This window comes from Mesocricetus auratus, unplaced genomic scaffold, assembly GCF_017639785.1.
Source record: "Mesocricetus auratus isolate SY011 unplaced genomic scaffold, BCM_Maur_2.0 Super-Scaffold_100008, whole genome shotgun sequence".
Lineage (NCBI taxonomy): Eukaryota > Metazoa > Chordata > Mammalia > Rodentia > Cricetidae > Mesocricetus > Mesocricetus auratus.
Genome location: NW_024429192.1, coordinates 53,916,073 through 53,933,351, shown reverse-complemented (window position 1 = coordinate 53,933,351; position 17,279 = coordinate 53,916,073). Strand labels below are relative to the sequence as shown.

At 39.4% G+C, this 17,279-nt stretch overlaps 1 protein-coding gene across 1 annotated transcript in view; it reads left to right on the top strand.

Moving 5' to 3' along the window:
• The first annotated feature begins 28 nt into the window (after positions 1 to 28).
• The window catches only part of Rabl3 (RAB, member of RAS oncogene family like 3), a 32,821-nt gene continuing 15,570 nt past the window's right edge, over positions 29 to 17,279 (top strand). Inside the window, exons 1-2 of the mRNA XM_005071506.4 lie at positions 29 to 130; positions 3,925 to 4,016. Coding sequence (XP_005071563.1) covers positions 85 to 130; positions 3,925 to 4,016 — 138 coding nt within the window. The 5' untranslated portion in view covers positions 29 to 84. The remainder of the gene's footprint in view (positions 131 to 3,924; positions 4,017 to 17,279) is intronic.

Sequence of the window (17,279 nt, the reverse complement as noted above, 5' to 3'; positions counted from 1 at the left end):
AGGTAGTAGGTCCTGCCCTCAAGCCCTGCTATGATTGGCTGAGAATCCAGGAACGGGCGTTAACCTCAAGGAAATCGTGGCAAGATGGCGTCCCTGGATCGGGTGAAGGTTCTGGTGTTGGGAGACTCAGGTGAGCCGCTTACCCTACGTCTGGAACTCCCGACACGCTCGAGCTACCCGAAACCCCTCTCTGTTCGCTGTTTAACCTCCAACTTCCTAGCGTTTGGGTTCATGGCCGAAATCCTTTCCAAGACCCTAAAACTACACTTCCCAGAGGACTTTGCTCCTTTTGACGACGTGGTGGCGTGGCGGGAGGTGGGGGGCGCGGAGCCCGGGGCTTTCACTGCCTTGGCTTTTCATTACCTTGATCTCCCAGGCGACCCCAGACGAGAGTATATTGTCAATTCCTTTTTAGCTCTTGTTAGGCAGACAGAAGTTGGTAAAACCGCGCCTTTAGGAAGCTTTGTTCTTTAAGTCAAATACACACTAAGAATACACTGACAGGTATTAGCGTCTTTAATTCTAAAATAAGACTTTTAACCCCATTCTACAGATAATAAAAGTGAGGCGAACTGGTGCAAACCCAAAGTCGAAAGCTGTAGCTTGTAATGTGATATTAGATGGCAGTCATGATTTCCTGTTTTTTGGGTTTTTTTTTTTTTTTTTTTTTTTTTTTGGTTTTTCGAGACAGGGTTTCTCTGGCTTTAGAGTCTGTCCTGGAACTCTAGACCAGAGTGTCCTCGAACTCACAAAGATCCGCCTGCCTCTGCCTCCTGAGGGCTGAGATTAAAGGCGTGCACCACCAACGTCCGGCCATGATTTCCTTTTTAACTTCCTTGTTCTCATAAATTTGATAAGGGCCACACTCTGAAGCAGCTTAATGCTAAGTTCAGTTTAATTTAGTGTCAAAATCTTTTTATACCGTGAACACTTTATAATTACTATTGAACTCTTTATTTCCCTCTTCTGCCTCATTATCCTTCTCTTTCCCATTTCCAGCTCACAAGAACTTGAATGTACTCTAGCCATGCATTTTATAGATGCACTTTTCTAGAAATGACCTTTGCTCTAATCATTTCTGGATTCTTGGTAAAGAGTACATATATGCCAAATAACCACCTATTAACTAATCTAAAACTGAAATCGTCTTAACACCCACCTAAATTTTTTTTGACATTTTGCCTTTTTATAATTTTAAAATTTGTTTATTTTTGAGATTATAATTAGAATGTTTCTTCCTACCCTTTCTTTCCTCTAAACCTTTACACGTACCCCTTCTACTTTTCTTTTAAATTCATGGCCTCTTTTTTTTCATTGATTGTTATTGCATGCATATCTACACTTGCATATACATGTAGATTCCTAAGTGTAACCTGTTAAGTCCAGATAATGCTACTTTATGTGTTTTCAGGACTGATTGTTTGGCATTGGACCGACAGCTTGTATGTTCTTCCCTGGGTTGGACCACCTGTCCCATTCCCAGTTTTACTCGTTGTCTGTAGGTTTTGGCGTAGGGTGAGGCCTCAGGGGTTTTTTTTTCCCCTGTCCACGGTGGTGTGCTCACTGGTGTCATCCTTGTTCAGCTCATATTTGGGCAGTCACGTTGGTGAGACTTCATGAATGTAGCTTCTGATATTGCTAGGAGACACTCAGAGCAAACTCCCTGGTCCTCTGGCTCTTAACAGTCTTTCCACCCCTTCTATAATGTTCCCTCCACAGTATTATGGTGCGAGAGTGCTTTGTAGTTGTAGCCATTTGGACTGGGCAACCACAGCTCTGCATTTTGATTGGTTGGTTTCTGTCTATTGCAACGTGAAGTTTCCTTCATGAGGACTACATTTATCTGTGAGTGAAAGGACATATGTTTATAGGTTGGTATTAACCTTTCAATGTTCTTACAGAAATGAATAGTTAGCACTTGCCTTCCCCTAGGATGTCATCTCTTGTCATTGCTGAGAGCTTCATTTCTTTTTGGCTAACACACCCAAGCATTTAGTTCACAGAGAGCTAAATAAACTACATAATATTAACACACAGATGCTTATCCTGATACAGTTAGGCCAACTTTGGTCTCAAAGCATTTATTAAGCTGATAACTAAAGCCCTAGGTATGCCTCTAACATAAACCTATATGTAAACCCAGAAATCAACAATATATTTTTTTTTTTTTTTTTTGGTTTTTACGAGACAGGGTTTCTCTGTATTGTTTTGAAGGCTATCGGTCCAGCCAGGCCTCGAACTCACAGAGATCTGCCTGCCTCTGCCTCCCGAGTGCTGGGATTAAAGGCGTGCGCCACCAACGCCCGGCTCAACAATGTATTCTAAAGACTTTAGATGGCAAGCACTATGCAGTGAGTATAAATGATTGTGAGTGCCCTCAAGTCTTAAAGTCTATATGTAAGAGGATATAATGGGAACCCGAGAAAATGTTTGCTTCAGTTACTTAAGATATTTAATTTCTTTTAATATGCAAAGAGGTCATATAGGGCTGGGATGTTTCTCCACAGTACAGCACTTGCCAAGCATGCACAAGAACTTGTATTCAATACTCAGTATTCTATATTCATCTGACAGTATGATACAAAAGGTCATACAAGTCAATAACACTAAACCCCATTATTAGTTAAATGGGCAGAGTGCATCAGTAGAAAATTCATAAGAATGGGAAAAATTGACCTGTAAACATGACCATAATGTATATCATTGTGGATTTTTAATTACTTTCCACATTAACTGAGAACTGAACCCAAGTCTCATCTGCAAAAGCAACAAATGCTCTTAATGGCTGAACCATCTCTCCAGCCCTTCCATCTTGTGGTGGTGGTGGTGGTGGTGGTGGTGGTGGTGGTGGTGGTGGTGGTGGTGGTGGTGTTCGGGTCATAGAGGTGTTTGAGATATGGTCTCACTATATAGCCCCAGCTAGTATAGAACCAAGCTGGCCTGGAACTCAGAGGTTCACCTATGTCTGTCCCCAACCTTCTTTTTAAGGTGAAATCTCCCCTCGGCCTGGACTCCTAAGCTAAGACTGTCAGGCTAGCCAACATAAGGGATTGTCTGTCCCTGCCTCCTCAGCACCACCAGCATTACAAGCATGCACCTCTGTGCCTGGTGTTATGTGTTTTGTGGATGCACTTTGGTTCTCATGCTCATAGGGCAAGTTTTTACTGTTTGTAAATACACAACAACATGTTCATAGAAACCCCCATATGGTTGGCAATAGTGGTCTAAGGTGATTTTTCCTTTTTATGCTTTCTCAGTTGTTGGAAATACAGCTTTCATAATAAAAAGTAAAGATGGGGTGTGGGCCCATAAGTAATATTGCACACAGAGAGATTTCCTGCATTTTTGATACAATTCACAATTCATAGCCAGTTAAATGAATGAGTGAGCTGGGCAGTGATGACACACACCTTTAATCCCCAACACAGGCGGATTTCTGTGAGTTTAAGGCCAGCCTGGTGTACAGAGTGAGTGCCAGGAGAGGCTCCAAAGCTACACAGACAGACCCTGTCTTGAAAAAACAAATAAAAGAAAAATGAGTGACTCCAAACCAGGATGTGAATAGATGGTTCATTCCTTTCCTCCCCACTTAGGTCTTCAAGAAGTGCCCTTTAATGAGCGCAAGAGATCTAGAGAGAGATAAAATACTGCTGTCAAATAAAAGGCCATGATGAAGAAAGGAGAGTAGGGTTGTTACTGTTGGCCAGAGAAGTCTGGGACAGAGAGAGTGGCTAGCTGCTTTTTAAAAGCCTGTCTGTGTGTGACAACTAAAGTCCTTTGAGTATGGAATCATGACATCATGAGGCCTGTCACTGATGAAATTCAAACCAGTCTGTGAGATGTTCCTGGATTACAGGCAGTGGTATAGAAGTCCCATTTTAGGGCTGTATATTCCCCTGACTGGAGACCTTGTATCTTCCACAGGTGTTGGGAAATCTTCACTCGTCCATCTTCTATGCCACAATCAAGTGCTGGGAAATCCGTCATGGACTGTGGGCTGCTCAGTGGATATCAGAGTATGTGTTTTTGTTTTAGTTTTTCATCAGTTATATTATCTATTTTGTTTTTGTTTGTTTTGATTTTTCAGGACAGGGTTTCTCTGTGTAGCTTAGGAGTCTGTCCTGGAACTCACTATGTGTATCAGGCTGGCCTCAAACTCACAGAGATCCACCTGCCTCTGCCTCCTAAGTGCTGGGATTAAAGACAAACACCACCACCATGACCTTCAGATCACATGATTAAATTACAAGAATTAATTAAAATAAGTAATAATAACAACTGTGATTGATTTAGTTCCTACTGTGTGAAGACTTTGCTGTCATTCCTTATTTAATCTTTTTTTTTTTTCTGGTTTTACGAGACAGAGTTTCTTTGTATTGTTTTGGAGTCTGTCGGTCCAGCCTGGCCTCGAACTCACAGAGATCCGCCTGCCTCTGCCTCCCGAGTGCTGGGATTAAAGGCGTGCGCCACCACCACCTAGCTCCTTATTTAATCTTAATCATGAGAAAGTAAAAAAAAAAAAAAAAACAAATTCCTTCAACTTATAAAGCTAAATCAACGCATGAACCCAGTTGTCTGATTATACAGGCTTTTGTTTTAATCACTATATTTTGAGAATTCAGTTAATATCCTCCATGACTAATTCTGCCTAAGCCTGCCCAGAAGTACAGTGTAAAAGCAAAAACTTCCAGAACGTCGTGTAGATTGTCTGTTCTCTGTTACTTTAGATATTCATTGCGGTTTACCCTAAATTAAGTGTCAGTGCCTAGTTCCAGGCCAGTCCATCATCTGTTGGTGCATCTTCTTACCATTGAATCAAGAACAAATATGGGGCCTGGTTAGAATAGCTCAGCAGGTAAAGGCCCTTGCCATCAAGAGTAAGGACCTGAATTCATTTCCCACCAACTCACATTGTAGGGAGGACTAACTCCCCCAAGTTGTTCTCTGATCTTCACATGTACACCCTGTCACGCACACACCAACAAACATACGTACAGTAAATAAATAAAGAAAATGGGTACAAATAGGGGAGAAATGGTTATATTAATAGCATTTTTTTTGTTCTTTGGAGCTATGGTATAGGTTCTGATATGTTGATTTAAAAAAATCTATCCAATTAATTATTCCCTCTTAAGGTAATCTATTTTCTCCAGCTGCTTTTTATTTTTATTTATTTTTTGCCATTTTTTAATTGAGATATACATCTTCCCCTCTCCCCTTGCCTCCTCCCCTCTCTCACCCCCCCCAATTTACTCAGGAGATCTTGTCTTTTTCCCCTTCCTAGGTAGATGCATGTCTCTTGTAGGGTCCTCTTTGTTACCTAGCTTCTCTGGGGTTGTGGTTTATAGGCTAGTTATCCTTTGCTTTATGTCTAATATCTACTTATGAGGGTGTACATGGGATATTTGTTTTTCTGGATCTCAGTTACCTCACTCAGGATGGCTTTTTCTAGTTCCATCCATTTGCCTACAAATTTCAGGATGTCATTGTTTTTTTACAGTACTCATTGTGAAAATGTACCACATTTTCTTTATCCATTCTTCAGCTGAGGGGCATCTAGGTTGATTCCAGGTTCTGGCTATTATGAATAATGCTGCTATGAACATAGTTGAGCAAATGTCCTTGTAGTGTGAGTGTGCAACCTTTGGGTATACGCCCAACAGTGAGATTGCTGGGTCTCAGAGTAGACTGATTCCCAATTTTCTGAGAAGTGGCCATACTGATTTCCACAGCATCCAGATACTCTTTAAGGACTCTTTGTCAAGTGTTTTGCAGTAATGCTAACCTGACCTACATCTTCATCTACTTCTTTCACATTCATTATCCTACTCAGAAGTAGAACTGCTCATATTTTCATTTCTTAAAGGCATCCCTCTTCTGTCTTCCTCTCCTTGTCCCTCTATTCCTTCATTTTGAATTTCCAATGGCTTTGCTGTTTATATCTTTGAACTTCCTTCACATATATCCTTTTTTCTTTCATTTTTTCTTAACTGCCCTCTGGAAGATGCATTCATCTCTGCCATCCAGTTGACTAACCTCCTCTCAATTATATCTAAAATGTTAATATGCACATTCTGTTTTTCACGTAGTATAATTTTTAACTTTTTGAAATGTCTATTCACTTTTAAGTGTCAAGTTTTTCAAAATCTTATTTTTCATTGTGGATTTTATTTTTAATTAACTTACTTTCTTTTGGATTATAGTATCTTTTAGAGTGAGGTGAGCATCCTTCTTGCTATATAAGTTATCCTACTTTACGGAAATATAACTTGTATGGTTTGTAATTCTTGAAAAATGTTCTATCTTTTAGAGACTTTTCCTTGTTATGTGTCTTCCCAAATGTACATCTGTGTACTGCATGTGTGCAGTACCTCCAGGGACCAGAAAAGGCATTACATCTCCTGGGACTGTGTTTACAAATAATTGTGAGCTACCATGAGTGCTGGGACTAAAACCTAGATCCTCCCAAAGAGCAGCCAGTGCTCTTAATCACTGAGCCATTTTTACAGCTCCATGTTCATATTTTTCTTAAAAAAAAAAACAAAACAAAATCTCACACACCTTGTTAGAGAAGCCCTGTGTGCTATGTTGTACAAGTACAAGTATCCTAGTTTTGCTTTGCTCTGTGGTTGCCAGGGACCTAGCAAGTTCAGTGGTGCTCAGAATTCCTGGGCCATCTAAACATCATGGATTCCCCCACCACCTGATTGTGCCACAGACCTGAGGTTTCCAGTTAGTTCTTTTAGCTGCCTCCTCTGCTGACTAAGGGAATTGTCCAGGGTTCACATTTCAAGACAGTGATGGCAATCTATTCCTTATCACTCACTCACACATACTTTTTCCTTAAAAGCTGGAAAACAGGTCCACTATTCCTGGATTCCCACTAGTACCCCGGGCACCAGCCCTTAAGCTGTGTCTGAGTCTGTGTCATCTCCCTCATCTTTAATTTTAAAGTTTTCCTTCATTTCCAGCAACTGTAAATATTCCTTCCTTTCTTTTTCTCAGTCACTAATTTATGTCCTCTCTCTTTTCCTCTCTCCTTTCTCCCCCTCAAAATGCTGGATAGCATTCCTTTGAGTTTGGAGTAGAAATGGACTATAATCATTTTAGCCTAATATGTCCTTACATTCTTAGTTATGTAAGAAAACCAGGGTCTAAGTAATGAATTCAATAGCAATTTTATCTAGGTTTGGGAGGCCCAGTAACATATTCTGGACAAAATTACCTTTAGACTTTTCTAACATCCTTCCTAAGAACAATCATAGCATATTAAAAAAAAAAAAAAAAACCTTAGACCCTGGATCAATTGCCTTTTCTACTTAAAGAGTTACCTTAAACTAATCAATGTACCTCCTGAGGCCTAGTTATATCATTTATAAGAGAGAAGGAAATTACACGGTTCCTGACTTTCACACAGTTTTCTGCGTCTCCTTTTATCCTGGGCCCACCCTTCATTTCTGTCCCCACTCAGGGCTAAGTAGGCTCATGTATCACCATTTGTCCTGTGCATTTTTCCCTTTGTCTTAGTAAAGTGGCTAAAATCCAGTACATTTTAGAATACGCGTACCTGTAATAATTATCTTTGTTTCATTCCCAATCCCAGGGAAAGTACACCATATTAAGTGCAGTGTTTATATAGGAATTATATTTGTGAATGGTATTGGGGATTTGACCAGGAGCTTTGTGCACACCAAACAAGCACTTTACCTCTGAGCTGTGTCCCCAGCTTAGATACAGAATGTTCTGTACATGGATGTTACTTTAAAAGTTCCCTGTATTAGTTTATTGATGAGAATTTGTCTCCTGAATGGTTATTGAATTCTGTTCATTCTGTTTTCATAACGATCATTATTTCTCTGCTTTATTCTATTTATTAATTTTTGAATACTAAACACACCTTGCCGTCCTGAACTAAATCCAAACCACCACCACCACCCAAGAGCCTTTACCTTTATTTTTATTTGTATAGGTGTTTTACCCATATATTATAGCTATGCATCACATGTTTGTAGTGCCCTCAGAGGCCAGAAGAGGGTGTAGGATCCTCTGTAACCAGAGTAAAGACTACTGTCAGCTGCTGGGTGGGTGCTGAGAACCAAACCCAGGTCTGCTGGAAAAGCACCCTTGAGCCATCTCTCCAGCCCTACCCTCTCCAAGCTTATCCTGATATGTTAGTTCTGGTATCTAGACTCAGTTATCTAGTATGTTTTTCAGATATTTGCCCTAAATTCATGAGACATATTAGCCTATTTCTTTTTTTTTCCAATTTCATTGTGGGGTTTTGATACTGTGCTAACCTGTTCTTCTGAAGAACTTTGAATTTACAAGTGAAACTATGAATTTCTATGTGGGAAGTTTTTAAGTTCAGTAAAGACAACAAGAAAACAATTGTATTTCTTCCCTTATCAATTTTTGGAGTTTTGTGTTTGAAAAAGAATTTGTTCATATCAAGCAAATTGTAAACATTGTTTCTTAGCTTCTTTCAATAAGACAATTGAATAATATAATCATTACTGAAAATCCTGTATTTTCTATTTTTTAAAATTCTGGTATGAGTAATTTATAGCTTTTATTTTTTAAATGTATATTTATTTATGGGAGGCATATGTAGCATGGCACACATTCGGTGATCAGAGGAACACTTGCAGGAAGGAGTGTTTTCTACTTCTACCCTATGAGGTCAAAAGTAGAAGTCAGACTGTTAGGGTTAGATGCAAGCCCCTACTCAGTGAATGATGTTGCCAGCTGGGATGCTCTTTTCTTGATCAGTTTTGTCAGCAGTCTAGCAAAGACGTTTCTGTTTTGTTACTTTTGTATGTTTTGGGTTTTGGGGGTGGGGGCAGGGGATATATGTGCACATATGTGCAGCCCATTGTGGGCACCTGTGGAAGCCAGACGTTTACCTTAGTGTGTTCCTCAGGAAACACCCATCTTGTCTTTTGAGACAGGGTCTCATTGGACTGGAGTTCACCAAGGGGGCCAGGTTGTATGGACAGAAAATCTCAGGAATCCACCAATGTCTGCCTTCCCAACTTTGGAATTATAAGTGCATGCTACCACACCCAATTTTTTTAAGACACGGGTGCTGGGCGGTGGGACTCAGGCCCTCATACTTGCCCATCAAGGACTTCACCAGCTGAGCACTCTCCCCATCCCTGTTTGTTTTGAATTTCACTGTAGTGTCCATACTTCTGGATTTAATTTGCTCTTTTTTTAAGCTCCTTGAAATGAGTAGTTGCTTCATTGATTTCTTTCAGGCTTCTCACAGAGCTCTGAGGCACGGAAATCTCTGTCTAAACACAGCTTTAGCTGCCTCTTTATCATTCAGTTCAAAACACTGTCTAATTTCCATTGTGATTTCTCCTCTGGCTCATTTGTTATTTGAAATGTGCTTCTTAATTTCCAAACATTTGACAGTGTTGATGATCTTATAATTACTGGTTTCTAGCTTATTTTCACTGTGCTCAGAGAATATATACTATATAATTTCATTCTTTAAAGTTGGCTGAGATTTGCTTCATGTCTTGTTTTATGGTCAATTTTGTTAAATAATTGTTTAGTATTTCATATCTGAGTCAGAAAGAATACATATATGCATATTCTGTCATTGTTGTATACAGTGTTCTATTAGGTCAAGCTTGTTAAGTATTTTGTTTAATTAACTCTACTGAATTGCTTTTTCTTATCTATTTGATCATTTATAGGTAGTAAATGTTATAAACTTTCACTATATATTTAATTTGTCATCATCTTCTTCTTGTTGGATTTGCCTGTTTTGAGGTTACATTCTGGTTTGAGATTGTATAAATTGCTTAAAGGATTTCCTGGGATTGAATTCAAGTTTTCAGGCTTGTGCAACAAGCCCTTTTACCCACTGAGCAGTTTTACTGGCCCCTGGATTCAACATTTTATCACTGTAATATGTCCCTTTTCTATCTGCCAATGTATTGTGCCTTGAAGTTTATCTTCTCTGATCCTGAAATAGCTTAATTATTTTTAGTGTTTCTATGGTATATCTCATTTTCATCTTCCACTTAACTGTTTACATGCCATATCTTTCTGCTGTGTCTCCTGTTTAGTAGGATATACACAAAACTTAATTTAATGGTCAGTCTGATAGATTTTTTTCCTTTAATTTGGTTTATGGATCTTGTTTCAGATACTCTAATTTAGAGATATACATGGCACCAGGGATCTGCATTTTAAGAAACATCTAAAGTGATTAAGTAGAGATAAATGGGATGCTGAATCTGTTTTCCAGATGAATGTAGAGGTCGTCAGTGTCTAGTCTGGATGCTCACAGAAAACTGCTAGGTATGTGCAGTAAGAACAGAGAGAAGGGAGTATAAACGATGGTCTAGACTCCAAACAACACTAGTTTCTTAGGTAATGGTAAAGTAATTGAAAGGAGTTTGGAGGATAAGCAAGGCATTTCATAGTTTTCAACCCCAAAACAAGGGTGTTGAAGGATAAACAGCATCTGAAACTTGTATCTTCGAAATAGAGGTTGTTATTGTTAATATAGAAGGATTAGGCTAAGATGTAACAGGATTTTGTGATCATAGGGTGAGACTCCATAGGGAGAGTAATTCTTGGAGGAAAGAAATGAGGTCAAATGATAAGTAGTCTGGGAACAAGAATGCAAGGGTTCCAACAAAGCCCCTCCCCCATGTGTGTTCAATGAGGAAAACAAGTATATGAATGTCCTGAGTATAACTGGCAGCAAAGGTTCCAGAACAGATGTTGTCTCTGCAGGGCCCTCTGTGTGAAAAGAGGCTTGATCATTTCTGCAGTGTATGCTCTTGTGTAAGTTCTAGAGAACATGTCAGCCAAACTAGCAAATTCTCAGCAAGCTGACTTCCTGTAGTAACAGCAATTCCCTGAGAACATCTCTGCTTTGGGGGTTACCAAGTTAAGAGTTTCCTTGAAATCCTGCTGAACCATAGGATTTGCTGTTGTATCCATCACTTAATATTAAGAACTCTAGATAGCATGAAACTGCCCAAAAGGAAACTGGAATTAAAGCTGGAGGGGGAGGAAAAGGGTCTCAAGAGCAGGGTACACAACCACAACATATATGCAGAGGACCTATCCCTGGGAGGCCTGCGCTTTTCTGAAGGGAAACTGAGGAGCAGTGGACTGGGGAAAAGGAGAGATGAGAGGTGGCTGGGAAGAATGGAGGGAGAGGAGGCAGCCGTCGGGATGTATTGTATGAGAGAAGAATAAGTAAAAAAAGAAAAGGGAGGGAGCTATAGTACACAGAGCTCACGTAATGGTGCGACTGGTCTTACTGGAACCAGTGTGGTGCTAGATGATTCCCTTTAGCCAGTCTGACCTGAATTATGTTGTTGAAGAATAAGGTGTGTGTGACTGAAAGGGGCCTAGCTTGTATTACTGCTCATTGTTGATCTCTGCCTTCCTTCTCCAAGAGGCATGTGTTTCTTGAGTGGTGACATAAGTAAAAGACATTTTGAAAGTATAATCTAAAGTTGTCATAGAAATGTAAATCACTATTATAATAAAATGAGCAGTTGTTCCCTGTAGAAAAATGATTAAAGTGTAAAAAGGCCTTATAAATGTCTTAGAACAGTGATTCCTGAAGCAGCTTTTATAGTACAGTCACAGTGTCTGTGTTACCCAGCCTGCAGGAAGGGACTCTCTAGGACTAAAGTAGATTCCGGAATACCCCTCTTCAAAATTCTTGGACACAGTTGCTTCATTTAGCTCATTTTGGATATGTTAAGAGGCAACTAAAAATAGAGATGACGAAGGTGATATGATCATTTCAAGTGTTCCATGAAGTTAATGAATTTACTCCTTAATTAAACTTATTACATGGACCCATTTCTCCTGTGCAGAAGCTCATAACTGAATTAATTGAGTAGGGAATTTTATTTTGTGGTATTCTTCATTCACTCCTGGTTCTGACTTTGTTATCTCAAATCTAATGAACTGATAAGCGCATGGCTACTCCTAGTAATGACAACAAGATGTTTAGAGCTTAATCTTTTCACAGATTATAAATAAGGAAATTGATTTGTCATTTCTAGTTTCCTTTAATGGGATTTTAACTCTCTAACTTGTACATTGAATGCAATCAATATTTATTGAATTTCTCTTTGGGTAACAAAACAATGTGCAGACACTGGGGAAAAATAAAAAGGCGTAGTTTTTATCCTCACAGGGTATGGAGTGGATCTACTTGGAGGGATAATGTTTCTATAGAGTAGTCTTTAAAGTGACAATAATAACAATAGCTAACATTTCTTTAGTGCTTGCTTTGGTTAGGAACCCATGCACATAGTAGCTCATTGATTTCCCACAACAACTCTGTGAGGTGGCTATTGTTGGACCCATGTTCAGCACAGGAAGCAATTGAGGCACAGAGGCATTGTGGGATTTGTCAAGGCCGTATTGCTAGCAAGTGACAGAATTGGAATTCAAGTCTAGACAGCCTGCTCCAGAAGCCTGTGGTTCTTAATCACAACTTTACTGCCTCTTATTCCAGAACAATGTAGGGAAATAAGTACTCCAATGAAGCTCAATGTGGCAACAACTAACTTCCTGTGGCAATAAATTTGAATTTACTAAAATTAAAAAATTAGTTTAGCAGTTGAATGAGCCATATCTGGATGGTTTGGTAAGTTACGTGCTGCTGGCCATTGGTCCTGGACATGCCCATCACTGAAGACAGTGACACAGGGCAGCACTAATGAAAAGGGCGATAGCAGTCTGAGAGAAAGTGAGCATTGTGTAGAAGATGCTGATGATTGGGTGGTCCAAGTCACTGGGTAGACAGACCCTTCTCCCAAAGGCTTGTATCATAGAAGAGAGAAGGAAATTATAAGAAATTCAGTTGTATACTTGGTAAAGGGTGCATCTATAAACTATCTAACTGAAGTTGACCAGAAAGCATTTGATAATGAGATGCTAAAGATCAAGATAATTCCAAATTGCAATCGTGTATATAGAAATCATCCTAAATCATGACAACCAATGAATTCAAAGAAGAAATAAAGGAAAACCTTGGGGTGCATTTGAAGAGTGCCTAAGAGAGGAGGCCACTGAAAAATTAATGGGAGTAGAATATGGCTAAAAAGATGGACTACTACATGAGCAAACACGGGCAGTCCTGCAGGGAGCGGCATTGGACTTTACTATAAAATGCCTGTGATACAAGGTGGAAAGACAAAACAAACATTGGGAAGTTAGCACTAACCTTTGGACGTGTGATTACATATTAGTGGCAAAACCAAATGGAGTGGCTGGGCAGCCAGTCTTTTATGAAGGTTAGTTGTGAAAGGAAGGAAAGAATGGGTAGAGGATGGGGGGGTCTTTTATAAATAAAGGCAATGAGCTTGACTGAAGGCAGAGCCTCTGTCCCTTTAATTCAAATGTCCAGGACACCCATTGCATCTTTTGGTTGCTCTGCTTGTCCCACTTCTCTTTTTCTCCCAACACTACCTTAAGAATCCCTACTGTTCCTTTCTTTCTAGAGGTAATTCTATAGGCACAGTTACTAAATTGAACTTGTTAGCATCTGTTCTTTCTTGATGTGTATCATTTCCTTTATTAAATGTATTTCACTTCAAAAGTTACACTGAAGCACTCAAATGAAATGAAGCCACGTGTAATGTGATTTGTTGTTCAGTAGATATGAGAGGGCCATGGTAGTGAGGCGTGTTGCTCATTGTTGATGTTTCCCATTCAGTCCTGCTTGCTGTTGAGAAAGCCCAGCTGATTACCATAAACCCTTGAATGTCTCTAAGTATCAGATCCTTGGTGACTTGATTTAAATATATTTTTAAAAAAGCTTCTTACAGTTAGGCATTACTCTACCTGTCATGTTAGACTCTTATTATAACAGCAGCTCCCACTTAATTGTCAAGAGCCATGCTCTAGTACAGTGTTAACTTCCTTGTAACCTATAGTTTTAAATTCTTAAGACTCATTGCATATGGATTCATTTACTTGAGTATTGAGTAAACAAATTGGGAAGGAAGAAAGACATTTCTTCTAATTTTAGAAGGGTATTTGAAAAACTGGCTTGAGAAGGTATTTTGTGGTAGAGGAGAGTATAGATGAGTCATGAGAGTGGCTTAGGAGTATGTATATACAAAGTGGTCTGGCTAACAGGCTAGTACATTACAAGGCTAAGAAGTCATGATCTGTAGGAGTTGTATTACAAAAACACAGGTTTTTATCCTGTCTCAGAAGCTTCAGGGACACTCCGAGAATCTATAGTTCTTATTCCAATTTATTTCATCAGATAACTATACCTAAGAAAAAACAGATATTTAGTAAGCAAACTAAACATGATAAAACCTTGAAGGATAACATGCCATAAATATATTAATTTAACAAACATGTTCTAGGCATAGCACTATTTTCTAGAAATTCAAAGATGAATAGGACATGACCCCTGCTCTCTCAAACTCCCAGTGTGAGGGAAGAGATAGTGGGTGTTGAGTGAGACAGTGCAGACAGTGAGATGACAGCATGCAGAGAGAGTTATAAAAACACAGAAGAGAACCTAACATGCCCTGGCTTGGAGTATGTGGGAAGGCAAGTTCAGGAGGGGCTTGTGGAAGTAGCTAAGCTTTTTCATACCAGATCACATGCTCCCTATTTAAATGGTTTTGCTTAGAATCTTTGTAAAATATGTCATCTATTTCCACACTTTCTTAACCTTTTTTGTTTTGATGATTTGGCGTAGTTGTGTGTTATCAGTTATTTATGCCATATAGCAAAATAGCAGTGCTTATTGTTGCAATATATAACATTAATTTCCATTCTCTGAAACAGTGTCCAATGTCTGTGACTTTGCTGTCATCATTTCCTATCTTGTTGTCTTTGTCTGTTCCTTATCTTCTTAATGCCACTGTGACTATCTGTACAATATCTCATGTTCTCAAATACTTTCCTGCCCAAAGGACTTAGAACTAAACAAATGAATACAGCAAAATGCAAAGCATCCTGTTGAGTATAACATGTGAAGTTTAGTGGATTTTATGACATCTTTTAAACAATTAAGTTGTCGTTTTTGTCACTACTATTTTTTTGGGGGAGGTTTATGAGACAGGGTTTCTCTGTATTGTTTTGGAGGCTGTCGGTCCAGCCCGGCCTCGAACTCAGAGATCCGCCTGCCTCTGCCTCCCAAGTGCTGGGGTTAAAGGCGTGCGCCACCACCGCCCGGCTTGTCACTACTATTTTAAAGCCAGTAGGTGCTTTACAGATGCATCTCTTTAATCAGAGGCTAGGTGATACCAGGGCTGATTGACGGCAGAAGTGTAAGCCTAATAGCATAATAGTTTCAGTCTGTAAAATCAGCAGTTCTCCAATAGAGAGTGACAGCAGAATCATTTGGAGACTTATATGCCTGGGTCTCACTCCCAAAAGAACCTGATTCTGCTTTCTTGGCATGTATATTTTTCTGTTTTTGGAAGGGAAGGAAGGCATACTTAGACATGGGGAGTCAAAGTCCCACAGTATAGCCAAGAGCAACTTCAGCTGCATAATCCTCCAGCTTCAACACCTCAAGTGCTGAGATTACAGATACACAACCCACCTGGCTCTATATATTATATCTTAATTTCAAGAAGTCTGTTGTCTACTACCCTTGAATCATCATACATCTGATTATTGTATATCAGAATTTGTTCCTATATAGTTAAATAGACAATAAGAGTCTAGATCATGAGGAATCAAAGGAGACCTTGAAATTTATTGTGACTGAGAAAGTGTAGGGTTGAGATGATCTCACTTGGATTTTAAAATCGTTCCTTCTAACTACTTTGTGAAAAACAAATTGGTGGAAGAATGCTTCTAGTAGGGAAACTGGTAAGAGACCATGTTAGTTAATGAATTCAGGCAAAGAAGTAGACAGAGACATCTCCCTAGACGGTGATAGTTAAGGTGATGATCAAAGGAACAGAATTTGCTGACAGAGCAGTTATGTAGTGGGGAAGGAGTCCAAGTTTACTCCTAAGATTTTGACTCAATTTATTAGAAAGACATCAAAGATATCTCAACAAAAAGATTACCTTTTCTTAAGACTGTAAAAATTGGTGGAGGAATAGGTTTGAGAAGAAGACAAGGATATCATTTTTTTTATAGATTACTCTGAAGTACCTATTAGACATTCCTAGTGGTAGCCTGGTTAATGTGGTAGTCTAAAATTCCCAGGATTTATATAAATTTTTGATTTATCCACATACATAAAATCATAAGGGTAGATGGAATTGCCCAAGAGCAGGAATTGGCAGAGAAGAAATAGAATAGGACACTACAGCAACAGAAGTGAGAGAAGTAAGGAGATCCTAAGTGACACTGAAAAAGAGCAGTCAGTGGGATGGGAGAAATCCAAGAGTGTGATGCCATAGACACCAAATAAAGAAAAATTGCAAAGCACAGGGGGTGACTAAATGGTGGAATAAGATGGAAACTCACTAGACCATTGACCTTAGCAATTGTGGAGATAATTGGTGATTTTTATTTTCGAGACAGAGTTTCTCTTGTATAGATTTGTAGACCAGGCTGGCCTCGAACTCACAGAGATCCACCGGCCTCTGCCTCCCAAGTGTTGGGATTAAAGGCATCCACCACCACGGCCCTGCTGATAATTGATAATCTTGATCAGAAACAGTGTAATAAAGAGATCATATAAAGGCCATATAAAAAGGAGTTCTAAAGAGAATGTAATTCCAGGGGCTCTGATGCCCTTTTCTCACCTCTGGGTACCAGGCATGTAGATGGTGCACATACATACATGGAGGCAAAACATTTGGGCATATAAAATAACTAAACATTTGAAAAGGGGAACGTGAGGGCCAGTAAGATTGCACAGCATGTAAAGATGCTTGCTGCCAAACCTGATGACCTGAGTTAGATCTCTGGAGCTCACTCTGTAGAAGTAAAGAACTGACTTATATAGGTTGTTCTCGAACCACCACATGTGCATCATGCCTCCCAAATAATAATAATAATTATATACATATGCATGAAAAAGTAAAGCATCTTCTAGTCATAAGCTGTACCATGAAATCTCAGCAATATAAACAAGACCTACATAAAGATACTACCAGTTGACATGCCAATGTGGTGAAGGAAATTTCACAAGGTCCCACCCCTGGATGAACAGCTACAGGTAATCAGTGGCTGCTAAGAAAGGGAGAATCCCTTGTAGACAGCCAGTCCCAAGTGGTCAACCCTAAACATGCTTACATGCAGAATCACTAAATAGACTCAGTAGATTGTATGTATACACACATACACACACA